Source organism: Zonotrichia leucophrys, chromosome 9, assembly GCF_028769735.1.
Source record: "Zonotrichia leucophrys gambelii isolate GWCS_2022_RI chromosome 9, RI_Zleu_2.0, whole genome shotgun sequence".
Classification (NCBI taxonomy): domain Eukaryota; kingdom Metazoa; phylum Chordata; class Aves; order Passeriformes; family Passerellidae; genus Zonotrichia; species Zonotrichia leucophrys.
The window spans coordinates 22,022,200-22,050,116 of NC_088179.1; the positions used below are offsets into that span (position 1 = coordinate 22,022,200).

General features: G+C 42.7%; 1 protein-coding gene across 1 annotated transcript in view; it reads right to left on the reverse strand.

Annotated features, from left to right (window-relative positions):
• Positions 1 to 27,368, reverse strand: part of LOC135451497 (multiple epidermal growth factor-like domains protein 6) — a 192,084-nt gene extending 164,716 nt beyond the window's left edge. Inside the window, exons 1-4 of the mRNA XM_064720764.1 lie at positions 27,220 to 27,368; positions 14,964 to 15,098; positions 14,214 to 14,323; positions 12,697 to 12,801 (exon numbers count right to left, since the gene is read on the reverse strand). Of these exons, the coding sequence (XP_064576834.1) occupies positions 12,697 to 12,801; positions 14,214 to 14,323; positions 14,964 to 15,098; positions 27,220 to 27,302 (433 nt within the window). The 5' untranslated portion in view covers positions 27,303 to 27,368. The remainder of the gene's footprint in view (positions 1 to 12,696; positions 12,802 to 14,213; positions 14,324 to 14,963; positions 15,099 to 27,219) is intronic.
• Between the last annotated feature and the right edge of the window lie 549 nt (positions 27,369 to 27,917).

The window sequence follows — 27,917 nt, forward strand, 5'->3', positions numbered from 1 at the left end:
CATTGATACATCTGTTAAAAATAAAAGAAAGAGATACTGGCACTGAATTTGCATTTTTGAAAGCTTATGGAAATGAACATTTATGAAGAGGCCATGAGAGCAGTGTATTAATTAATAAGGAGAACTTGCACTAAGAATAGTCCTAATTCAAAAAATTCTAGTTAGCCAAGACCATGTCAGAGCAGATTTAACCTCACTCAAGTTCTTCTCCCATGCCAGCCTGTGCCTCTTCCTTTTCTAAATGTTTAGGTACACCCAAAACGTCACAAATATGTGTCTACATATTCTGGGGTAGTTCAATTGTTTTTCTTTAGACAGTCTTCCTTATTTTTAGACTCAAGGAATTGAAAAGAACCATTTCTGTGATGCAGTAACAATTCTGAAATGCTGAGCTCACAAATTACCTGACCATGCTTTTACAACAACATGCTTGTAGTAAAAGCCACCTTTTTGGGTTTTTTGGGAGTTCTTTTTTGGTTTCTTTAAATAAAGACAGCATCCCTGCATTACAAATAATTATCTAGGAATACACAGGAATTTTGAGGAAAATGAGATGAGGCAGGTACCATTAAACTTGCATTTGAATTGCTCTGAATGGAGAAGTCTAGCTTTCTGTGGTATTTTAATGAGTTGTGCTTCATACACTTCTCTAAATTGCTAGTTAGCTTTATCCTTCACCTCCAGCAAGCTGTCCACATTTCATGAGAGGAATGATGGCATTTCAGGTTTTGGTGAACCCATTTGATTTGCCATCCCATTTCCACGCAGAACCAGACAAAACCAAGAGAATGTTTTCAGCAAAACTGAATTAGCTGCCCAACCCAAAACTCCTGAAGTATTTATTCACAGATACAGTTGTTCATCAGCTCTGAAACTCCTGGCTTTATTATGTGTCTGTCAGGATGAATGATAATGCCAAGGGGCTGGCAGGATAATGAACAACTGCCAGGATAAATGGATCCTCACACAAAGCTCTCTGCAATACAAAGATGATGACGAGAGCAGCGCTCAGAGCTACACCTACAGTTTCTCCTTTGCCATTTTTCCCCCCCATGTGTTGTGCAATTTTCTCCTGTCTCCAGTTTACTTGGCTGGAACAAAGGTGGAACGTGAAACAAATTGTGGCAAAATCCTCTGGAGATGTGAAGCACAACCCTGCTGCAATCAATGTGTAATTGCCTAGTCATGCCACAGATGAACCTGCTCTCCATGCAAAGAATTCAGCAAGCATTGTAATGTATTCACTTACTTCACAGTTATTAAGTCTGTCCTCTGATGAACATCTCTCCCTTATCTACTGTGTTAGCACATCCTCCCTCCTGTTGCTTCCCACACCACACGAAACTACTGAAGAAAGATTATTACAAGTGGAGATTGGGTGTGAAAGTAATTCCAAATTCAGTTCCCACATCTGTTCATACAGTACCACCTTCCAGTGCATGAAAGAAGATTTTAAACACAAAATACAGAAATCAGGGAAGAGAGGATTTAACTGAACTCTCCATCTCTTTGACTGCACAAGATCCAGAAAGGATGCACTGCAGATTCAGCTTGGAAAACATCACTTACATAAACAGCTCCTATATACCAGCAGCACAACAAGGATATTCAGTTAAACAAGGTTTACACACAATTTCAACACTATTTTCCATAGGATATCAAGATCCAAAATGAGAAAATATTCAGGAAGTTTAAGATCATATTCAGTTGAACTTTTTTTTTCCCCCAACCCCCAAAAAATTACATTTACAGCTTCTAGATTATTTACAACATAAATGCAGCACGTGGACGTAGAGGGCTCAGTGGGGAAGGGTAAAAGTCACACTGCAGGTACATCTCAGATTGGAGCAGGTGTGGGAAGAAGAGATGAATAGACAAGTGAAAATTAGCCATAAAAATTCCCATGGAATGGGAAGAAGAGATGGATGGACAGGTGAAAATCTGCCATAAAAATTCCCATGGAATGGGTTATTTTCCCCCTCACGTCACATTATGTTAATGCTAACAGGATTTCCAGCACTCACGTGTGAAGGAAAGCATGTCAGACAGACATGCAGCAGATCTCCCCAGCTCCTGTCAGCTCTCTGAGCTCCCAAACACTGAGATTACAGAGAGAAAAAGCAGATTCAGGTCAGCAACCCTGCACACAAAAGCCACCCTTGCAGCAAGGATAACAGAGAGAAAAGCAATTGCCTGTGAATTCTTGGTGAAGAGAAAGCAATTAGGTTTTACAAAAAAGGAAACAGTGAGAAATAAGTTTTCTTTAAAAGGGTAGCACAGACACCAATTCCCCCACTTCAGTAGCACCATGAGAATCTCTCAAATGTCTGAAAAACAGGAGCAGCCACTTTTATTCCAGGTGGTCACGAAATAGATTTGGCCTTTTCTACTTTTGGTGTACTTGGAAGAGCTTATTAGAAAGTACCTGAAGAAGCAGAAAACAATTTTGAAATAACTGGATCTAAAGTTTAAGTCACAACTTGAGGTTTGGAAAGTAGCAAGGATGGGAAAAAATGAAGAGGGAAAAGGAAAAAGAATGACACTCAAAAATAAAAGAAATTATAAGTATCAGAGGGGCAGTGTCTCCAGGGACCACTTCACCCACAGCTGCCTCTTCTTCCACAGGAGATGCAACAAAGCAGAAATTAAATATCTGCCTAGACAAATAACAGCTGCACTTCCTTTAAGCAGAGTAAGTCAGTGCTTTCATTATCATTGGGAGAAAAGGAAGCATCTAAGAGGAAACTTTAAAAAGAATAAATTTTCAAACAGTCAAATCTGAAATTTACGTAGCCTTCATAGCTTTTTATGTGACCAACAAAATCTATCTGGAACAGCACCAATTTCCAGAGGATACCAAATCTTCCCAAAGAAAAAAACACAAAAAGTTTTCCAAAACCCCAAATCATTGCTCACCTCAAAATTTAAGAGCACGTGGGAAGTCATTTTAGGAAGCAACTGACCAATGATGCTGGAAAAATCATTCAGACCAAGTTCTTGTTCCAGCCTGACTTGGAGAATATTTTCATTTGCCTGTGGGGCTTCTAGCTATTAGTTTTAGTTTTACAAGGCTCAAATTCGCTTTAGAATTTTTCATTTTCCATTTTTAAAAGCTGAAATATATCAACAACAAAATAATGAAAATGTAACTCCAGTAGTCACATACTTCTCCATTTCAGTTGTGGTAGTCTATTACTGACATATCATGGAATAAAATGAGAAATGAAGTAAATTTTTAAGGTATCTTTAGCACATGTTTAACCTTCAGCCATCTCTCCCTGTTCCAACGCAGGGATAGGGCTTTCTTAAGACTGCTACAGAAATACAGAAAAGTCCAGTAAGCAGCATTTCTCTCCTAACTTGCTGAGGTTAATCACACAACCAGTGCTTAGATTAGATAATCTAAGACTTTTATTTGTGAGCAGTCTCACATTTTTGGGTGGAAGCACGCCTGACATATCTGAGCAAGAGCCAGCGAGACAAAAAACCAAACCTCATCCTGCAACCTCCCTGGGGAAATCTTTATTCATTTTAATACTTGTTCAGTCAGCTGTCTCAGTGAATGACAAGGTTTTATCTCTAATGTGAATGGCTCTGAAGGCTACTTGCATTATCCATTCTTCAGCAGCTGCTGCTGAAACCACAGGGTTGCAAACTTATAATTAAATCCAGCTGCCACTACTGTGAGCTCAGCTCTATCGAAGTGAGCAGCAGTGCCTCGTGGTTGCTGGCAACATTCTGCCTCCCCTTCCAGACAATGTAATTAACTCTTCTGCCCCTTTTAGATGAAATAAACATCAGCACTGAAAATGCTGTTAAATGACTGTAAAACAGTATTTATGCTGAGGAATTCTGCTGCAGTCATTGCACCTGAGAAAACAAATTTCTAGGTTGACAACAAATGGCTGTTTCCTTAAGAGCACTGAGAGGACACACAAGGAGAGACAGGATGGAGTTTGCTGTAGAAAAAGTGACAGATACACATTAACACATCTACTCTTAAGCCTTAAAACACAGCCTCTGGCAAAACAGCACATACCCAAAAACCCAGCTTGAGAGAATCGCAGACAAGGGCTGGAAAGGAACCAGGACAGGCACCACAGGCTTTCCTTTGATGCTAAAATAATTTTTAAAGGCCATTGTTCCTGGCTTAAAATAGATTTTTAGAGGTACCAGACAGAGAAGTTGGAGATCCCCCTTCCTGAGAGTGTTCAAGGACAGGGCTTGGAGCAACCTGGTCTGTGACATTGTTCACAGGGGTCTTCAGGTGAGGGAAGAGATGAGAATGTTGACTTCATGTTTAGAAGGCTTGATTTATTATGATCTATATATTACATTATAACTATACTAAAAAGAATAGAAGGAAAGGTTTCCTCTCAGAAGGCTTGCTAAGAATAGAATACCAAAGAAAGAATGATAACAAAAGGCAGCTATCTCGTACTCTGAGATAGCTCAGCCTTGATTGGCCCTTAATTATAAACATCTAAGATGGGTCAATCACAGATGAACCTGTTGCATTCCACAGCAGCAGATAACCATTGTTTACATTTTGTTGCTGAAACTTCTCAGATTCTCAGCAGGAAAATTCCTAATGAAAGGATTTTAATGAAAACATGTCTGCGACACTGGTCCAGTGGAACATGTGAAAATAGATGTTCTCTAAGATCCCTTCCAAACCTGTGACCCAGTCCTGACTGAACAGCCAAACCCACACATCTCTAGAGGAATCCCTTTTCTCCTTTTGCAGTACAGCTCTGTTCCTATCTGTGTGTCAAAGTGTTGAGGTTAGCAGAAATAATTAGCCACCCAAAGTGACTTTGGCAGGCAGGGTCCTTGCAGGGCTGCTCAAGGCTGCTCCACTCCCTCCCTTCCACAGCAAACTCCACTTTCCCTTCTGCAGGAATCACTGCAGTGACAGTGCCTCAAGAGCATCTCATGGCAGGAGAGCAATCAGCAGTGACACCGCACTGGTGCCACTGAAGGAGAAAACAGCAGCCTGGCTTTGCTTGGGAAGGGTTCTCCTGCTGTTTGTACCTCTGTGGAAGCACACATCAGCCCAAAGATTTTTGAGGGTGCAGCAGAAGTGTTTGACCTGTGACTAATGGGGAGAGCTCTCTGCAGACAGGACAATGAAATGCACAGCAACCATCTCCAGCTTCACTGTGAAGAGCTAGCAAAATACAAGAATATTCCTAAAGACATAACAATCTGCTGGATATTCTGCCAAATCAGTTAAAATTCCATGTTGTCTAGATGCTTTATTAATAGAGGGGTTGCATCCAGAGCTACACAAGCACTGCATGAACTGCTCAGCCATGGTACCTTGGGTAATTAAATCCATCTGCATTACCTGATCAAATTCACTGGGATCCAGCTCAAACCCCTGAAGCAAGCTGGGAGCACAAATAAATCTGCCCACAGCCACACAGAGGCCATGCAGGTGTCATGAAACAGAATCCAGATGTTTCTAGAGACTCACAGTCTGCTCATTCACCTTTTGATAGTGTGAGGAGGAGGAATTTACCTGCACAGCCCCTCTGCACAACACTCACTTTGCTGGCACTTGCAACCACATTTCCTCACCCAACAAACAAATGCCAGCAGCCAGACAGCAGCTCTTCCCCTGTGATTTTTAACTTTTCCCTTCTGCAGCAAGCACAGCCTGAACATCCTTTTGTGGCAAAGACAAGGGGGGTGAATTCTCTCTCTCTGCAGTGCTTATTCTGAGGTTCATTTCCCCCTGACATATTTGTTTGCAGCTCCAGCCCTGCTGTCTGTCTAGCTGTCTCTCCCTCCTAATGGCAGTGGAGGGCAGGCAGTGCCTCCCTTTCAGCAGGATGGGCTGATGATTATATCCTGTCACACCCAGCAGAGAGCCAGGCATGATCTTTCAATCAGCATTTTCCACTGCTCCTGGTTTAGGGCAGCAGAGCTTTTGTTCCTCTCAGCTTTTCAGTGGCTGCTTTAAAGGGTTTTTTATCTGGGGAGGCTGATGAAAGGTGTTTCTGTTGGCAAAGAGCAGGTGGGTGTGAGGAGGGGAGCAAAGAAGAGAGAATGGAAAGTTTGGAGGAAGCCATGCTTTCAGGGTTTTTGATTCCTGCCCAGGGCCTCGCTCACAACTGGAATTAATCTCTGAATCAACTGTTATCTATCACCAGAACAGATAATGTCATTTTTATCTCAACCATAACTTTTTTTTTTCCTTGAGAGATTACAGATAGCTTGGGCCTCCTGCAGTGATCTGTGCACCACACTTGTCTTCTGCAAACCTCTGCCCAAGAGAACATCCAACCCAGCTCTCTCACAGGCTTCTAACCAGCTCCAGACTTGTGACACTTCATCCTCAGGTCCAATGTTATCTTCCTACTAATTTGTACCTGTATACATCTATAATTTAGATGTACAAATCCCATGATGTTTTAAGTGTCAGGACACCTGTCAGTTGTCACCAGAGCACAGGAGACAGGTGACAGAAAGGTTTGTGTCACCATGAGGGGCTCATTACCACAATCCATGATGCAGAAAGAGGAGATGGCAACACATCCCCAGCCCACAGGATGCTCTCAAGAGCTCACTGGGGCTCCTGGATGGCACCAAAGCATCTCCCCCTTCCCATGTGCTGCCTGCCAGGGCTCCTCTGTCACAGACAACTTTCATGGAAAATCCTTTCCTTAGGATTTTTCCCCCAGAGAAGCTCAGAGACCTCAGGAACAAAATGTAAACAATGGTTATCTGCTGCTGTGGAATGCAACAGGTGCATCTGTGATTGGTCTCATGTGGTTGTTTCTAATTAATGGCCAATCACAGTCAGCTGGCTCGGACTCTCAGTTCGAGATCAAACCTTTGTTATCATTCTTTGCTATTCTATTCTTAGCTAACCTTTTGATGAAATCCTTTCTTCTATTCTTTTAGTATAGTTTTAATGTAATATACATCATAAAATAATAAATCAGCCTTCTGAAACATGGAGTCAGATCCTCATCTCTTCCCTCATCCTGGGACCCCTGTGATCACCATCACACTCCTCCATCACAGGAGGAGCATGGTACCCAAAAAACAGGCACAGGATGGATGGATCCCTGCTCTGGGGGCCAAAAAGGAGCAGAGGAAGAACAAGACAGAGTCCCACTAGGACAGAGGGTGATCACAAGGGTTCTTTCTGCCAGAGGACAGGGACTTTCCTACCCTCATCACTCATCTCTGCTTCCCTTGCCATGACAGGCTGGCATTTCGCTAATGAGACTGAGTCATTTGGGGCAGGAGGAGGACTGTGCTAAAACAGGAAAATGAACCAAAGCTGGTATCTTTAAGGTATTATATGCACTAAACTAGAGCAAGCTGAGCATAAATTATCTTTTGTGCCATCCTCTCCCACTCTCCCCATGGGCTAATGGCAAATTTTCAAGTCAAAAAGGTTGGCTTGGGTCAAACTTCAGGGGATTCATGGCCAAAATATGAAAACAGAATGCCAAAACCCCTGGCACAATGAGGGCCCAGCTATCAGAGCTAATTTACCCCTACAAATATTTAAATATTTCATAGTTTCACTGGGGAAAAAGATCAATGAAAACTGAAGACATCCCTATGGGCAACAGATCCATGGGAGCTTTCAGCTTGCCATTTGCTATTTTAGAGAAGGAAAATTTGTAGCACTGGCTTATGGATTTACCCTGCCCTGTAAGGCTTGTGTAGGTCTCCAGCCTCAAAGAAGAAACACTTAGAGATCAGGATGGCAGACATGACATTAACCAGAAGTTGTATCAAACAGCTCTTTGCATGAAGAAACATTTCCTAGAGGAAAATGGAAGAAAATTCTTTTCTTTTCCACAGTGAAAGAAAAGAATATTTTTTATTTGTAAGAAAATATATCAGAATTCCTGCCATTTTAATCAAAGGTTTAAAAACAAAACAAAAAAACAACTTTGTTTTAAGCAGCTTTATAGTGTAAACTCTGATCTATCTGCTCTAGGAGGTGCTGATATTTTTGTTTACCAGAATCTTTATAAGTTCAATATCTTAATAGTGTGTGACCAGAGTGAAGGCAGAGATTGACAGCAAGTCAATGAACTGATGAATATCTCCCTCATAAGCATTTCATTTAGCTCCCCATGCAGTGTGCATCCTGCCTTTACACACACATGCCAGTGCCATTATCTCACACTTAATTACTTGGGTCTCAAAGCACCTGATGAAGGAATGAGCCACCATTATCAACATTTCATGTACAACAGAGCCCAGGCAGAGTGGGGTAATTTGCTAAAAGTTACTGCACTAAATATCCAAGGTCAGTGGCAGGTGGAAAAGAAAGTTCTCATCAGGTGAGCACTGCACCCAGCAGAGCACACTGCCCCTCCAGATGTGTGCTGGCCAAGCAGCAGCTGCAGACTTCCATCATCTGCACCAGGCACTGCAAAAGAACTTAAAATTCCACTCGTGTGACAGCAAACAGTGGTGTAAAAATTAATCTATTGACACTTTATTGTCGCAGACATCTTTTCATGAAAAACCCTTTTCTTAGGATTTTTCCTCCTGAGAAGCTGAGAGGCCCCAGGAACAAAATGTAAACATTGATTATCTGCTGCTGTGGAATGCAACAGGTGCATCTGGGATTGGTCTCATGTGGTTGTTTCTAATTAATGGCCAATCACAGTCAGCTGGCTTGGACACAGAGTCGAGCCACAAACCTTTGTAATCATTCTTTGCTATTCTATTCTTAGCCAGCCTTCTGATGAAATCCTTTCTTCTATTCCTTCAGTATAGTTTTAATGTAATATATATCATAAAATAATAAATCAGCCTTCTGAAACATGGAGTCAGATCCTCGTTTCTTCCCTCATCCAAGAGCCCTGTGAACACCATCACACTTTATCTGTTAAACACAGGAATATTGTATTGAGGAGGGCAAACACCATGCCACCATGAGAGGACTTGGCTGACAAGTCCTCCCTGGTCATTCCTCACCTATTTTTAAACACCAATCACACCCATTGTCTCAGACAGGCTCAACTGTACTTATTCTTTCATAATTATGAAAAGAATAATTGCAGAACATTAATCATGCTCAGATTTTTTATCAGTCAAGAAATTCTAAAGCCTGCTCAGTTCTCACTCTCTTTACTTCATGTTTTAAAACCCATCAGGAGGCACTCATCAAAACCATCAGCAACTTGAGATTTGATGACAAAACACTTAAGAGACAAAACTAACCCCTCATTTTCCATTGGTCACATGTAGATGCAGAGTACATAGAAGAGGAGTAAATAAATACACCCTTGTTTGTAGAATTTGGAATGCTTTCACTGGCTGCATGTCCAAGTAAAAGTCTCAAGGCTGAATTAAACACACTAAATGAAATTCATTTACTCCCATGTGCAGCTCAGGTGGCCACCAAGGCCTTGAACAGGATTTCCAGGACAACCAGTGAATATCAATGACACCAGCACTGCAGCAGAATCCATTCTTGGCCCTGGGTTTTACCTTCTGTCTTTTTTCTCACAGGTTTTCCCTCCCTTCTACTGGGACAAATGGGGATCACAACTTCCAAACAAGTTCAAAAAAATGGAAAGAAACCCAGCTTGCAGGTTTACATTGTAATTGATATAAGTCTATTATTACAAGACAAATCACAGCAGACAGTGCAGGAGACAGCTCAATCTGTTACCCAGTCCCTGCAATGGCTGCGTGAAGAACTCCACCATCTCACCCATAAATCTTTCTCTAAGTTTGCATTGCTGCTTGTGTGGGTAAAATAATAAAACTGGGGAGTGACAAATTAGTATAAAAATATTACTTTATTTTTTATAAATAGTAATTTGTGAGTAATTTTTAGAGTGTACAAGGGAGGCAGTAACACGTTTCTGAACACAATTACATTAAGTTTGTTAGAGGAGCCCTGACCCTTGCAGCATCTCATCACGAATGTGTCTGTCCCAGGATGCAGGAACACCCCATAATTCCTTTAAAAAGTCATTATCTGCTATCATGCCAATTATGCCAATTGGGAATAATCATTTCTGCTGAGATGGCTGTGATGCTGCCATCAGCCATCCTGAAAGATCCATCACAAACTTTCTCCAGGACAAAACTCCATTTCCAGGACAATGACCTACTCCCTAACTCAATGGCAAATATAAACTCCACAAAAAGAATGATTAGAAGATTCCTGAGACATATGTCCCCATTTATTTCCTAGAGTAATTGAATTTAGTAATATTTTTATATTAATTTGTCTACAGTCTGTAGTTCACAGCACCCAGCAAGGAGATCATGAGAGTTGCTGCTCAAGTGAAACTTTAGAATCAGCTGCCAACACTGATGACAGAAACAGAGAAGAAAATCAAAAAGGTTGGAGAGGGGGAGATATAAAATGGGATACATGAAGCAATTTTGCTCAAATGGGTTCAAGTGCAGCTATGAAATGCCTGTGGTTCCTCCTCTGTCAGGAGACTGACAGGAAGTCACAATACCAGAAGTGACAGAAGCCAAGATTACAAATGTGGGAAATGGATTTATAGAAAATTCTCAAAGCCTGACAAAAAGCTCACGTTGTATACATCTATATACAAACCTTAAAATAAAAATTACTAACTTAAAAATACCATAAAATAAACAGTATTTTAAAATAAACTAAAAACAAGTTTCAAAAATAACGTTACAAATAAAACTAGATACTTTAAATAAACTATAAAAAACACATTATAATAAAACCCACACAAAGTAATTTTAAATTATTAACTTTAAAACATTTACAACATAATATAACTAAAAGTAATAAACAATAAAACCATTTATAATATATCATAATTAAAAATTAGTTAACTTCTAATTGCTGCTCTTCTAACAATTGGTGGTACCAAGTACCAAATTAACCTCAGAATCATAGAGATGGAATCCTTAATTTTTTGAAGGAAGAAAGAAACCATCTCTCAAGCATTAAATCTTAGGAGCAATATTCCAACATCAGCCAGGAAAAGCAGACACTGTGGCTGTTAGTCCCACAGGACATTTCTCCTTCCTTTTCCTGCACAAATATGATACAAGCCTCAGAAGAATCTGACTGCAGGCACCTGCAGCAGTTGAGAGGCCTTACACTCTGAATTACCTTGCCTTTGTTAGGCAGGTGAATGGTCCCTAACAGCCTTGCTGAAAGAAGGTTTTCCCCTTCAGAATTCAATTTATAAACTTCCTCCTGCCAGGCTGTGATAGCAGCTCTGCACAAACCTGAGGGTGATGGCTCCGGGAACTCCATTCAAACCTCAGGAATCAATAGAAAGCAGGCAAACAGAGGGCACAGATAAAAGTTCCACCCAAGTGCAAAGAGCATCCTGCAGGATGCCCCTCATTGTTTTTACAATCCCTCTGTGAAACAGAGACTGCACAATCCCATTGCAGCTGGAAAATCTGACCTGGGCTATCCACAATCTGCCTGCTGGGAATGCCCCAGCTCCACAGCAAAAGGAGTCTCAAAAGGCAATTTATCATGGCAAGGACAATTTATAATTTGCTGAGATATATTCCATTTGGTAATAAGTTATTAGAAGGCTTTTTTGGAGATTGTGATCCTGCTTACCTTGAAGCAGCAGCTCTCCTGTAAGTTAATCACAACCAGCCTGCCTTGGTGTCACTCTGGCTCACCTCAACTCACCCACATAAACTTGTTTTTGTGGGCAGTAAAGAAATTCCCAATCACAGCTCAAGTGAGCTGAAATTGTCTGCAGGCAGCAGCAGCTCCATTGTAAACAGCTCTGCATTTTATTTATTGTTATAGTCCCTCTCACTCACACTGCCTGACAGACAAGCCAGGTGAGGACACAAAGATATTAGAATTTAAAAGGGAAAAAAACCGAAATACTTAAAAATCTGCCTTCCTTTGAACAAAGCACAATATGCTTCAGTTGAAAAGGAAATTACCATTTGCCTAATACAAAAGAAAGCCTTTGTCCCAATCACAGCCTACTCTGAAGGAATGACTTTCCTCCCTCCCTTAAGAAGCCAAATGGATGCCGTGCAGTAATTTTGGAGAGCTTTACACAGTGTGTTAAATTACAAGACAAGCCATTGTGGGTTTATCAAATTGGGAGCCAGTGTGTGAGACAAAAAAGGTTCTCATTGAGAGTGGGTGATAGAGTCTAAGTCACACAGAATTCAGACTATAGCACGCTAGAACACAGTGAAATGAAAGATTGGTGCATATATTATTCCATGAATACTATGAAATATTTGGTATTGAGCTATAAAACCTTCCTACTTGGAGATGCACCAAAAAAAAATCCCCATGAACAAATACAGTGGTTCATTTGCTGCATTCTTCACCTACTGCCCACCTGCTTTGACTCAGAATTTCCCCTCACAAAGGTGAAAGCAAGGCTGACAAATTCACTAAGAGCACCACAGGAACATCCAAGTTGAGAAGCAATAGACAGATACTGCACTGGACACCACTGCTGATATTCAGTGATATTATCCACCACAGACACTCACTCATCTGATACCAATCAAATTAAACTTTCATCTTGCTTTGTTAAAATTCAATACAAAAAAAAAATTCTGGAAAATCAGAGAATGATCAAATAACCATTTAAAAGTGCATCAAAGGCACCTTTAATTTTAAGCCAACATTAATAAAATATGCTTGTTTTAGCAATTAATGCTGAAGTTGCATTTTACCCCAACTTGAGACAATCCCAGTGCACTCACCATACTGGCAGCGAGGCCCCTGGAATCCTGCAGGGCACTGGCACACCTGGGACCCTCCTCCAGAGCACTTCCCTCCATTGAAGCAGGTGCCAGCAGAGCACAGCACTAGAAACAGAAATGGACAGGATATTTCAGCCCATTTTGGGCCAAGGATCCTCCAGAATTCCCTCTCTGACTCAGTCCTGTTGCAACATAACCTCCCAAATAACAAACCCAGATTTTTATTGTAGTGCAAAGGCTGGACTGCAGCAGGATTTGCTATCATAGGTGTAACTACCTTGTTGGTATGAAGAAATTTAATAAAAGTAAGACTTAAGATATTGCAGTTTAACTTAAAGGTGCTTCAGAGGCAGAAGACAGGACTCAAAGCACTGCATGAATCCAAAATAAAATGGGAAAAGTTGCCAGACAATAATGGAGTAATGGTTAAAAACCACTGATGCACTGGGAGATATTATATCTGTGGAAGGGAATTACAATTCTTCCTTTAACACAGAAGATTTTTATTGACAACAACTTAAATTCCACATGCTTGAGCCAAGCTTGCAAAGAGTATCAAACACAAAAGAGTAATTCAACCACTTTGGGGCCTTAAAGAGTTCAAAGCAAGCCTGCGCTGCTCTTTCAGGAAGAAAATTTCCTTTTGCCCCTGGTGCTCACATACCTTAAACTCCTTTACACCAGAGATTAAAACACAGATTGTAAACATATTTTTGACTTCTTACAACTAAACAGGTGCACACTAAATATGTAGATTCAGGCTGAAACTAACAGGAATACCTCTCAGGCTATTTTTTTTTTTGTGTTTTAACTACAAAGAGACAACCATAAAAGCAAGCTCTCTGAATGCAGCCCTGAAGTTGGTATGAAGATTAAAAAATAAATAAGAACAGATGCTAACTTTCATACAGAAAACACAATTACTGACTAAACAGTAACAAAACTAAACACTGAGTAGGTTGCCATCTTCCACTGATGTCTTGTTATCAGTGGCTGAAGTGCTGCCTTATCATTTAAATTAAATTCCATCTTTTAGGAGAATATCCAATCATTGTTAGAAACTAGTGATAGAAACGGGTTCTCATCAGATGGAGAACCACAGGGTAGAAATAAAACTGGCTCAAGGGCACCAGCAGAAGGGAAAATGCCAAAACCAGTCAGACTAGCAAGTGCTACACCCAAGGAAAGTGCCTCACAGCAGATTTCTCTGCATAATTCGGGTAACAGCCATAAATTTGGTTGGCCTGTCAAAGCCAGGCTGGCACAAAAACGCTGCAACAACTCCAATTAGAGTTTAAACTGTTAATCCAAACTGTGTGGATTAAAATTAGATCTATTTGCTGCTTTTACACGAGCACTTTTATCTTTTTAAAGGACATTTACTCCCCCATCACTGGGGAAATGCCAGTTATAAACCACAAGAAGCAAACCCTTGTGTCTAGAAGGGGGGATTCAGTAGGAAGGCAGGGTCTGAGGGTGTCACTTGGTGGTTTTGTCCCAGCTTTGTCCCAACTCACAGTGCAGACAGCCGGGTTCATTGTCCTGCTGGGCCCAGCCGGGGCAGCACTTATAGACAGTCTGCTGCTCCATCCTGTACACCTGCTTGTAAACCGTGTAGTAGCCAGACCTGTGGGGACAGGAGGGGTAAGAGAGCAGTCACAGCTCCCATCCCACCCACTCCCACCTCCCCAGCAGCACACTGCACTCAGATGTCACATTTATGAGACTTTTGTCAGCCTCCATCAGGAGTCGTCATTAAAAACGAAGCAAACTGCATCCTGATAACACCCAGTAGCTCTGATATACTCTATCCACATATTATTTTGAAGAGTTTATATTCAGGCTAGCCAAAACTGAGTAATTTTTTTTTTAATTTTTTTTTCAATCAGTTTTTGGGTTTAGCTGTGGGGGGAGTCAGATCTCCCATCAGTTCCAAGCATGTGACAGAAATAGAAAGAAGTTCAATTTTTCAAAGTCAATGACTTGACAGCTGGGCTTCACCTGAGCAAGAACAAGACAGGAACATCTTCTGATAGTGTAAAATTCTCAATCTAAAGCCAGCCACGAGGCTCATGAGCAACCCAAAAACACATTAAAAAGTCACATTTTCCACTCAGTAATAACAGATTTCAAGGCAAATCTCAGGAGGACACTATGTCCATAACATTTCAGATGAAACAGCTGACAACTTCTCTCACAAAAAAACTTAAAGAACTTGCACAAAGATTAGCAACAAAGCCCATTTATACCAACAGGTAATGTGTTACCTTCTCTCATAGCTCACACACCACCTCCTGTTTGTGCAGCCCTGCTTCCACATCCTGACCATGCGGCTGAAGGACTGGATGCAGGGCTCCTGGTGTCCCACCAGAGCCAGCTCCAGCACTGGGCACACATTGGGCCTGCAAAGGGGAAAAGAAAAACACAATTTTTATTTCTAACACCAAATTTAGACACCTAGAGAAGCACACATAAAGCTCTGCTGGGTGTAACAGTTTGAACCAGAATTTTTACAGGTGTTGGAACACACTCCAGCTCCAAGCCTTAGTATGTGAACAATGCACCGAAATTCAGGCTCCTCACAAGTCAATGAAAGATTTACCACAGATTCAAGGGCAGATAGGATTTATCTGAACTATTGCTAGGGAAATTGTGTATTCTGTAAGAGCCCCCCTGATATCAGTCCCCTCAGGGAAACGCACGGAATTGGTAAGAGGAAGTATCCTTGTTCTCTGCTGATTATTCCTAAAATAACAAGACCAAAATAAAAGCTCTGCTTTGGAGGATGATATGTAATCTTCATCCTGCTACCTAGCCAGGGTTACAAAAATAGCAGGATTGCAGGAGGTATGGAGGGTCAAAATAAAGGTTACATGCTGATGGTTTTGCAGAGATTTTGTCTGCCTTATCCCAACTTCTCTGCCCTGGTATAAATCAGGAAATTTTGCATGACAGAAAACAAAAGCAGCAAACACTCAAGGTCTAAATAAAACCATAAAGAATGAGGGGTTTTGTCATCTTTGAAGGCAGGAACCTGTTGTGACAAGAATAAAATTAACTCACTGATTTTTTTTTTTTTTAGTAGTTTATAGATTGTTAGTGCAATAACTTAATCACCATTTCCCCAGGACAGCCTGGGGAGGCTTTGCAAGCACAAACCTCAGTAACTCAAACACGGGGAACAGGGACCTTCTATACCCACCCTAGCAACATCACAATTCAGCAAAGTCCTTACCAAGACTTCAATCTGAGCCCTCTCCAAGCTACAGAGTGATCAAGTAACACCCTGTCACACTTGTTTCCTCTGTCACAGGTAGGAACAAGACCCTGTGCTAGAAAACCTGGGACTGGCATTAATAAGAGAGCAGTTCTAGCCCAGGAGCTGCCTGGCAGTTGGTCGCCATCACTTACAGTGGGTATTGTTAGTCTCTAATTCAGGATTTATGGAGTTTTTTAACTCCTATGAAGCCTGAACACCACACAAGGTAGCCTTGCTAACAAGAGAACATCTTTCATCCACAGGTCTTCAAGTGGTTTACAAATATCATTAAATTAAGCCCGCGCAGAACAAGAAAACACCATAACCATGATCAGTCTTCCTGCTGAGCTGAACACTTGGGAGAAGCCCTGCCTGGATCAAATCCCACAGGATTTGAGTGGACAAAAGCCCCAGTGCTGTGCAGGATGCTGTCATCACCCCATGGAGAATGGCACATCCATTCAGGCCACCAGAGCCACCACAGCTCCAAGGGAACACCTGGGACACATCTCAGGGCAAAGAGGAGCTCTGCCCAACAAGGACACTTCAGGAGGAGGAACAGAACGGATTTTTTTTTGCAATCAGTTTTGGGTTTGCTGTTGGGGGAGTCAGATCTCCCATCAGTTCCAAGCATGTGACAGAATCCAAACAGCCCTGAGGAATTCAGGCAGCCCATGGAAAGGAAGGCAGGAGAAGAAAGCCCATGGATGTAAGCTCTAGAACACCATGGAAAAAAAAGTAGAGTCAATTTGTACTGGAACACCTGACCTTGGCAGAAGTTCCTGAACTAGAATATCTGTTTCTCCCAGGCTTTAGAGCAATTAGAGCAATCATCTCCATCATCCCAAACCACACTGCCAATGGACATCCCTCCATGTTCCTCCTCCTCTGCTGCACAGTCCATACTCAGTATTGCTCCATATTTCCCATTCCTCAGTGCCAACACCTCAGAGCAGAACAGGAGATGGTCACAGCCCAAACCCCTCAAACAACCAGGCTTCCCCCTCATTCCCAATGTCATCTCCACCATTTATCAATCCTTCCCATGTGTCCCAGCCATCTCCCTCCAGAATTACCTCCCCATTTTACATATTTAGCTGAAGTTCAGAGGCATTGTTCCCAAGCCATTCTTAGCACAAAGTCTGCCATTTGTTTCCCATCCAAAGAAGATCTTTGTGTGCCCAAAATCTTGCCTGTTTTTCCTCCTTTCCATTACGTCAGTTGGTCTAATAAAACCCTTGCCTTACTTAGCAACCATGCCTCACTTAGCAGGCTTTTTAAAATGACTCTCCCTCCAGTGAATAGAACATCATGTTCTGATAATTCATGCAGATCTCCTTTTATTAGAATTGCCTAAAACTTTCCAGATAAAGGTACATTCATATGCATCGCTCTTCCATAAATAAAAGAGAGGAGCTGACAATTGTTGTAATGACACGCTGAGCCCATCCCACAAGTTCCTCCTCATGTGATATTGCCATGCTTCCAGGAATAGCAGCATTGACTTCTAGGATATGGTTAATGGGAACAAATGACGCTCACAGAACAAAACAAGCCAGCAGCAGAGTCATATGTTTATGAAGATTTATTCAAAGTAAGCCATTCCTCCTTGGTGCCCTTGGGATAATTTAAAGGCAGATATCAAAACTGCTGAAACACTATAATTAAATTGCAGCAATTGCATAACATGTAATCCTGTGCTGGCAAAGCTGGGAATCAAGCATGCCCTCTCCAACAATTCAGCATCCTCACAGCTCCCCACACACACACAGAGTCAGCAGGGCAGGTTTGGGGACATCTGACTCACTGGAGAGCTCTAAACCTCAGAACAGCTCCTGCAACCAGAGAAGGCACAATCCAGCACTGTGGCACTCTGCTAATTAGAGGCCATCCAGGATTGAGCAGAAGCCTCAAGTTGATGTAGTGGTGTATCAGAGAACAGCTCCTGTTTCACTGCCCTCTGCATTCAGAGGATGTTTCTTAATGGGAGTTTAAGTGTTAAAACAAGCAAAAGTCTCAAAGGCATATTATGGGCCAGGGTTTGATTGATACAGCAGTGCCTTTAAACCCTTTTGCACTGGTGCTCTGTGCCAGCCAAGGCTAACACCAAGGCTATTATTAGCTTGTCAGTCTGACTCAGGCAAGGCAGAAAGCTCTCTTAATATTTGCATTAGGAGACTGCCCTTTAAACAAAGACACCCTACACACTCCCAGCTCAAGACTTGAGATTCTAATGAACAGATAATTAGACCAACACAGAGCAAGAGCAGCCTGGGCTAATCATCTGGCTGAGGTGCCTGTGAACCTCGGCACAACAGGAAAAGTTCAGAGAAAATTAAAAGCATCTCCAGGCGGGATGTAATTCATTCCTGTGTTTGGAATTTCAAAGAGAAAAGGAATAGATCTACCACAAAAAATTGGTTTGAGTTGGAAAGGACCTTAAAGATTACTCAGTTCTAACCCTCTGCCATGGGCAGGGACACATTTCACTATCCCAGGCTGCTCCAAGCCCTGGCCTTAGACACTTCCATTTGTAAAGGTCCATCATATCTCTGTGATAGGGATATTTTCTTTTTCTGCCCAACACCTGGAATGCCAAAGGAAATCTCTCATTCTACCCATCTACTTTTACCCTGCTCAACACAAGAACCTGAAGGTAGGCAGATTTAACAGCAGTCAGAGAGCAAACACACATCAAGATATCCCTAAAGATTTCTTTCAACAGCACAAACTTTAAATCAAAACATTAATGAAGACGAATTTGGCTGTCTGATTTCAGGTCTTTCCACAGAGACTGCCTGAATGACACCACCTTCTACACTGAGTCAGACAGTTGTTAGCATCTCCCTAAAAATGAGATGTTGCAGCCTGCATTGCCTCAGCTGACGAATTTGCAGCCTGAACACTATTGATCTTCCCATAAATCAGTCAATAGATGAAACCTGTCATCAGGAGCAACTTGCTGGAATCCTGGATTTTTCAAAACACTAATTGGTTGCTGCTCCTTCCCCTTATGCTGCTATTAAAAGTTTAGAAAACCTCAGTCAGTTTTAGTTTGAAAAGATCAAATAAGAGTTTTCTGAGGGGAACCAAGATTACAGTCAGGGCTAAACTCTCCACTGCTGTGATGATAACTGGTTTTGCACTGGAGATACACTGGTGTTGATCTGAAAATAGCTGTACGCTGCTACAAAGGATTTGGTCAGGAGCTTTTCAGGTTAACTGTCTGAATCCCCTCACACCTCCAACATCACCACTGTCTCATAAAAAAGACTTCTAGAAAGACAAGGTGGCAGCTTTCAGAAACATGTGGCACTGCAGAGGAGACACAGCCAGCAGCATGATGCTGTGTGCAAAAGAGATGCTGATTAAAAGTTTTTAATCTATATTATCTCAATTTGAGAGGGGAAAAAACTGTGTTCAAATAACACAGAATAAACTGTGTTATTTGAACACAGGAAAATAAAAGTCAAATTGGGAAATAGGGCACAGAAACAAAAGGTCCAAAGAACAAGTTACATATATTGGCTTATATATATATAAATTTTATCTCTAGATACATATTGCTTAATTGAACACTGCTACGAAGGATTTGGTTAGGAGCTTTCCAGGTTAACTGTCTGAAACCCCTCCAACATCACCATTGTCTTATAAAAAAGACCTGCAAAAAGAAAAGGTGGCACCTTCCAGAAACATGTGGGAAATAGACCACAGAATCAAAAGGTCCAAAGAGCAAGTTACATATATTGGCTTATATATATAAATTTTGTCTCTAGATACATATTGCTTAATAATTCACAAAGGCCAGAATGACAGAAAAGGTTTTTATTTTTTTTTTAAGCTGCCAAGCTCCCCTTTCTAACCTTAATCTATTTTAAGGCTCATTTCCCTGATCAAATTAATCAGCACTACCAGAGACAATTAGGACATCCTGCTCCCTTGACCACTAATCAATCCCTGCTCTCTCCTGATCCTGTATCAATATTTGTGATGTTCACAGCCCCGCTGGGACACGGCTTGTAAGCACCAGGCTCATTTAGATTAGGTCTCATTATCACTGCTGCTCTGTGCAGCAAGGTCCAGCACACCAGGCTGCCCCATCCCACAGGTTGCTAATGCACTGCTGCGTCTCACTCACATCCTCCCTCTGATTAGATGGAGCAGCCAAATAACATGAGAGTTCCTTCAGCCTTTGTGCCCTGCATCTAGATGAAGAGCAAATCGATAGGAGATGATTAATTACACACTCAGCTATTATAACAACAATAAGATTTTTGGTTCTTGCCGCTATCAAAGTTCAGCGCCTGTCGTTTACCTTCCACTTAACCATCCTCCTCCCTCCCCCAGCACAGAATCATCTATTTGGGTTGGCAAGGAAAGGAGAAGGTAAACATGCACATCCACATCATTTAACCATGATTGGCCAAGCCACCTTTTTTTTTTCATTTTAAAATCAGGGAGTGATTTTTATTTTTTTTCTCTTGTAGTGTCATGTAGATGCAATCCCCAGCAACATCCAGTTTTATAGTTCTGTTTGCTACATCCAGGACAGCACCAGTGACCAGGCCACCACCAACACTCAGCTTTACAAAATTTAAGGACCCAGGTCCCAAGGATCTGTCTCTTAATTACAAAATCATATGGGATATCACATAAAGGAGGCTAAGAAATAGTTGGCATGCAATCATTGTTAAGACAAAGCAGATAAGAGTCAAAAATCCACATTAAATTGAGGGTGTAAAAGTGTGAAATCAGGGAGGGAAGCTCTAGGTGTAATTTCACATTATCTCCACCCACTGCCATTATCACTGCCCTGTGTGTAACACCCCAGCAAACTCCAGTCCCCAGTAAACCAGCCAGGTGCACACACCTGAGCTCCCTGCAGCAGGAAGGCACAAAGGGACCTGATGTTCAAATATTAACACAAAAATCATTCCAAGTGTCACACCACATGTCACAAGGAGAGAAAGCTCGCTCTGGTTTACAGCAGGTGCCACACTGTTTGACAATGAAATGAGCTAGAAGGCACTGAAATCCTCAGTTCTATTTCAGCAACCATATCCAGGAATTGTTCACTGCTTTTTTGGTGCCTGCCGGATTTTAGCAGTTTCGAAGCAAAACTTTTTTTTAAAGCTTACTTTTAAAATAACATGGAATATATACCTTCCAATCAAACACGATTACATCTAATGTATGCAATATATGTAAGAAAAATCCCTACATGCCAGCATTTTAGGTGTTAAAATATTCCAAGTCTTTTACTTCCCTATAAATCATTAGCTTGATACTGATGTCCATTTTTGAGGGGTTTAGGTTTTTTTTGTTTGGTTTGAGGTTTTTGGTTGTTTGCTTTAACATTAAGAAAACTTGGTTAAGCTAAATATTTAATTAATTTTAACCACAGAAAAACTAACATGCATTAGTGGATTAGTGTTCAACAGTGGTAAAGTAGAAGGGGGAAAATCTCAATTTATATATTTTGGATTAGAAACTCATGCTGAGGTTCTAAATAACCAACAGTTCCTGGTGCTGCTCTACAGAGAGAGATGGACAGGCTCTGACTCACAATTATAAGATATAAGCAATATAATGATGAATGAAGTTTATACACCAGTATTTTTCACCATTGATGGTGCACTGGTCAGGCAGGGAGAGCATCAGCAATTACAAATAAAAGGCAAACACTGAAGACTCTCCCAAGGGCTGAGATGCATAAAAACTCATTTTATATAGAGGAATATAACAACCTAAAGACCAGGCTCAAAATACCCAATTGTTCCATAATTTATGGGGATTTCTTCATTAAAAAACAGCGCAGAGCACTCTATAAAGCCTATTATCAGGCACACCCTGAGACATTATGCTAAATTTTCAATATTGAATTAGGTCATGTACATAAAACATGGTCTGGGCATGGCATTCTCTTCTAAACAAGATTTTGTGCCAAGCTCTGCTGTGACTTACAAAGGGAAGACAGCAAGGTGTTTCTACTAGAGATCACAAAAGAAGTGTCAGCACTCTGACTTGAACAACACTCCCCTTTCCACACACAAATATTCATCCCCAGGTGAAAGGCACTGAGATGGAGCTCAGGGCACACATCACAGCCCTCACCATCTCCCAACCAAGGCAGAAATATCAAGTTCCCCTCTGGAACAATTAATGATTAGTTTTAAAGCAAGGCTGGAAGCTGGAACCCAAAGCACAAGCTGCATATGTTCAGTACATCATTTTCAAATGCTTTGATTTCGCAGTAATGAAAGGAAATTTCTTTCTGCTCAGAAATAAATTAAAAGCAATAGATTTGAGAGGGGAATGTAAGCAATAACAGGCTTGGATTTCAGAGGAAGGAAATCTATTAACTGTGTTCAAAGAGAGAAGGTATTTAATTGGTGAATAACACAAGTCTGCAATATGGGCTGTTAACCCCCTGGGAGCCAAAAGTGTCACTGCCATCAAAGTTCTGCTAAAAAGTCACCTGGAGACCAGGTCTGCCACCACAGATAATCTCATCCCTCCTCACCAGGGGGTTTCTTCAAATTTATTAAAAATATTCCACAGCCTGTCATACCTAGATCATGGCATGCCTACAACCAGGAAGAGCAAAACAATGCAGAAGAAAAGTCAAAGCAAAAACCAGGCAATTTTCTCAAGAAATACTGCAAAAACACATTTCAAGCACATTAAACTACTGCATAAATAACTAAACTATTGCAACATTCCATAACAATTACACCTAAAGAAACCTGACAAGCTTTTTCCTCTTAGGGTATATTTCTGGAGAGTAATGTGAGAAGTCCAATCCCATTAAAAGTGAAGGGGCATTCCCCTTTACTTTTTTACCTTAAATGTGCAGATTTAAGAATCATGCAGTACATGTAAGCTACTGTGATTATGAGCAGGAATTTTCTAAACCTCTTGTGAGATTTAAAACCATTTTATGATGTCTCTGTTTCAAACCCAGGAGTTTCTAAAACTGGAAAATATTTACAGTTTGAGTTCATCTTTGGTAAATATAACAACTTCAGGCTATCAGATTTTACTGTGCTGTCTTACAGCTATTTCAGAGTTGAGGAGAAAGTCTTGATCTCATTTTTCTCCTGAAGAGCAGGAAAACGTCATAAATCAGGAAAAGCACAGTACCACCATGACACTCATTCATTATCCTCAAGTCTCCTGACAGTGAATACACTGGGGCAGAAAACGAGGAAAAGAACGCTTTGCCATCTGTTAAAAGACTAAATTCGAAATTAATATTCCTCCAGGAGCTGTGAAACAGAAGCTTGAAGTGCAAAGTCCTGAGGAATGGATTCTGTGCTGCAGTGCTGACCAGCATGAGCTCTATCTGCTGGCAGCAGCCTGTAGTGCACAGGCTGAAAAAAAACTATTTCTGTTCAGTGTGATCTTCACAAAGATCAGAAACATCTCAGTCTTCAACGGCAAATTCAAGGCTTGGGGAAATAGGGGATGAAACCGCCAGGAATTTTATACCATGCTTGCTAAAATCACATTATCCAAGCCTCAAAGGCTGATTTTACTGCAACCCTATGGAGTCTGAGCAGACAGGAATGGGAAGAAGAGCTTCAGGTTTCAGCTGAAGACAAGTTAGGTAAAATTCAGCCTAAAATCAAAATTTGCCAATGACTCTCTCAGGTGCCAGCATCACTTCAACCAAGGTTTAAAGAGAAATACTTAATCTCATTTGATGTAAAAATTTAATACAAAATTAAACTATGGTACACATTTGAATACACCACTAGCAAACCTTACTTTCACCAGAAAAGCTTGCAAATTTTAACTACAAAACCTTCAAGTGTAAGATAACCCATCCAAAGAAGTCAAGGGGATTCCACTACATTATTCAGCTCAGCTCAAAAAAGGAAACCTACTTTAAGCCCTTATTTAATGCTAGGAAGACAAGCTTTCCTCACACCTGCAAATTGACATCATTGTAGGTGAAAATAAAGCATATTGGCTAAACAGCCAATACATTGAGACATTTTCTCACCAAGAAATTATTACACAATCTACTTTTCACATCATTTGGACAGTATTATAACCGAATTCCAGGCTCCAGGTTTATCTCTGTATACTTTATGGAAGCATTTCTCGTTTTGTTTTCTGCGCTGCATTCCAAATATTCAAATTGACATGCAATTTGTTCTGCTGCAACAATCACAACGCAGAGGCATCCCCTCATATGGAAACACTTTGCACAACATGGAATGTGGAAAATAGTGGACTTTGCCTTTTTTAATGATACCTTAAAAGGAATTTTTATTTATGTAACTTGAAGAAAGTGTCCACTGGCACATCTGTTTGCAGTGGTGCAAAACCAGCCCTGTGTCACTGCACCCAACAGCTGGAGCAGCTGAAGGGCCAGGTTTACTCGAGGTTTGCAGATTCAGATAACATGTGGATGCTAGAATTTCCTTTTGGGAACGTGATTTATCAGGAGGAGCACAAGAAAGCTGATACTGCCCCAAAGAATTGGAGGAGCTGGAAAACGGCAACTCAGCCAGGAATCCACATCCAGGTGTTCCTTGGAATGCGACCAGACTGCTCGTGGATAAAGTGAAAATATGCAGATACAACGTGTGAGCAGTAAAGAAAAAGTTTTATTGCAAGATTGAGACTGGATCCTCCAAAAGCAGAGCAGCCCCTTCAGATGTCATCCTGGACCTGCAGAGCCACAGAGCAAGTCAAGGGGTTTAATGCTGACAGAACCAAACTGATCTCCTGCCTTTGGCGAGGAAATCCTCACCCACCTCACCTGGGAACGGAGGAGTCCATTCTTGAGCCCTGTCCCAACTCTGAAAGGTGATATTTATTGCACAAAGGGGGTTCCCAGCACACAGCTCACACCTCCACTGCCTCTGCTCTGCCCTGCACCCCTGACTACGAGCAGACAGCTGTACTGCTCCAGCTCCAGGGAAATTTACCCTTTAGGAGAGGATTTACCACTTCTGACAGCAACCCAAGTCCTCCTTTGTTCCCATTTCTGCCCTGTCCCACAGCTCCCCCTGATTTCTAGATAACCACACATCACACTTGCATTGTCTTACACACCCCAGTTTTGGGCTAGAGAGCTCACTACAAAGTGTCAAAAATGTGCTTTTTATCATCAGACATGGCTAATTCCTCATTTAAAGGCCCAAATATGCTTTACAATGAAAATGGCGTATCTGCTCTCTGGTCATTCCAGAGTTCGCTGAAGTTCTATTAGAGGATCATCAAGGGCTAATTGTATGGAAAAGCAGTTGATAGAAATATCTCATCATTCTCTAATCTGTTCTACATTAAATCTCCTCAGGGGGCTTGGAAGCAGAACACCAACATCCCCACAGATCCCTCCCATTCCTAGCTAGGAGCAAATGCTCAAGTTAGCAACAGAATAAAAACAATTATGAAGAATATCCTGTGTGCAGCCTCAGCCACATAAGATCTCAATCAAAACAACAGCAAAGAACACACTCAGCATGGTGTGTTCCAAGGGATGCATTTGCTGTTCTGATTTCATTGACTGCAGATGACCAAAGTCAAACCAGAATTGTTAGAAAAAGGGGATTCATTTCAAAAATCCTCCTGGACATGTCACTGTTTCTTGGTGAAAGCTGGCAGAGTCACTCCTGAAGGGTGGTGACATCTTGCATTTGTGCTCACACCAAAGTCCCTTAATAGCAAGAAAGTTTGGAGTAATACTTATACTTGCTCCAGCTTGGGAAAATCAGGAAGAAAGGCAGTAATTTCAGAATTATGACTGTTGGGAAAAGCACTGAAGGCTCTGACACAGTCTGGGGGTTTGTGTGGCTGCTCCTGACTGCTGCTGCCACTGACTCCAGCCCAGCAGCAACATCCTCACACAGCATCCCTTCCAGGAGGGAATGCCTCCTCTGCTCTGTCAGTGACACAGCCTTTAAAAAGGTAAAACCAAACAAAAAATTCTTTGGAGGCAATTCACAGTTAACAGCACCTCCAGCCTCAAAAGTGCAGAATCATAGTTATTACTGATGTCAGATGCAAACAGATTAATGTAGGCCAATGCTATTCCTCCTCCTGATAGAGTAATTGCTCAGAAAGAGAGCACAAAGCATGCCTGAAAGGAACACAGAGCACTTTCAACAAAGGAAAATGTTTTACCACAGAATGAGCTTAACTTCTCTAAGCACTGTGATGGATACTTCGTGCTCCAGCAAAATGGAGTAATATAAACCACCTTAAAAGCACTTCTGGTAAATGCTGTGTAAATATGTATTGCATAGAAAGCCAGTGAGCAAGAGGCTTGGAAATCTCAATTTTCAGACAAAATAAAGAACTAAACTGAAAGCAAATACAAGACATTAATTATGAAAGAGTGGCATGAAGTTGATGAAGATAAAACCCAGGAAGACAAGAGAGGTTAGAAATTAGGCTATACACAGATATTTGAAAAGGCTGTTGTCAGGTTGCTTTGAGAGGGGGAGCAGGGGGGTACAACATTCCTTAAAACACAAGACGAGACAGGCACACAAGGAAAAGTAAAGGTACACAGGAAACAGTTCCCATCAACATTCAATTTCAACACGCTAAAACTTTAACCACAGATTTCGTGCATGCAACCAGCTACTCCCTTCTAGACCCCGACCAGAGAGCCACCTCCGGACACAAACATTGCACCGCGTTTACAACAAAGAGCGTTTGCTGCTCGCACCGTGCAGAGCCCCTCGGAGAAAGTTCCCCGGCGCCGCTGCAGCCGCACACGTGCGGGCCCGGCTCTTTGTGCGCTCCGGCCGCGGCAGGATGGACGGATGGACGGATGGAAGGATGCTCCTCACTCCCTGCCCTTCCCGCACGGATCCCCGATCTCTGTCCTGCTGCTCTCCCCACGCTGATAGCAAAGGCAGGAGCAGCCCCGGAGCTGCCTTTACCTCTCACAGCAAAGCCAAGCCCAGCCCAGCGTTCCCTCCCGGAGCCCCGCAAGCCCATCCAGGACAGCCCAGCGGGTTGGGGGATGCGCGGAGTTGCGGCGAACCCACCCAAACTTTCCCCGGAGCCGAGGCGAGCAGGAGCCTCCCGGCAGGGCCACCCACAGGCGGCGTGTCCCGCACACTCACACGGCACACTCACACAGAGCCCCTCACACTCACACGGCCGCACACAGATACTCGCACTCGCATACGGCCCCGCATACTCACATAGCCCGCACACTCACTCACAGAGCCCTGCACACTCCGACACTCCCATACCCCGCACAGACAGTCCCACAGCCCCGCACAGACACTCACATGCCCCGCAGCAGCCGCGGCCCCGCGGCCAGAGCGCAGCCCAGCAGCGCGGGCAGCAGCAGCAGCGCCGGCCCGGCCCGCATGGCGCTGCGGGGAGCGAGGCCGGAGCAGCACCGACAGCGGCTGGAGCAGCACCGACACCCGCAGCAGCAGGAACAGCAGCGGCAGGAGCAGCAGCCGCGGCCCCCAAATCATTTAAAGCGGCGGCAGAGCCGCGCCACGGGCGGGGCGGCCTCAGCCCGGCCCCATCCCCGCCCCGCCGGGCCCGCCCCGCAGCGCGGAGAGCGGAGCCGTGCCGTGCCCGAGCCGAGCCGTGCCGAGCCGTGCCGAGCCGAGCCGAGCCGAGCCGTGCCGAGCCGTGCCTGTGTCCCAGGAGGTCCCCGCGGGAACGCTGCTGCGCTCCTCCTGCAAAGGGAGCTTCCCCTGCTCCACATCCCGCGGGAAGCGGCTCCGGCAGGCGATGGGCAGGGATGTTCTCCATGCCCGTGCAGTCTCCAGCCGCCCGCCCTGCTCGCCCTGCGCTGCCGGGATGCTGACGGACACGGATCTTGGCCGCTCTTAATTTCCTCTGGCCCTTCTTTGTTCTGTGCAGGATGCCCAGTGCAATCGTGTCTGAGCGCTTCCGAGAGGTAACAGTGAAAATAAACGCGTTGAACATCTTGAGGAAGGGATAACACCGCTGCTGCCGAGAGTTAGTG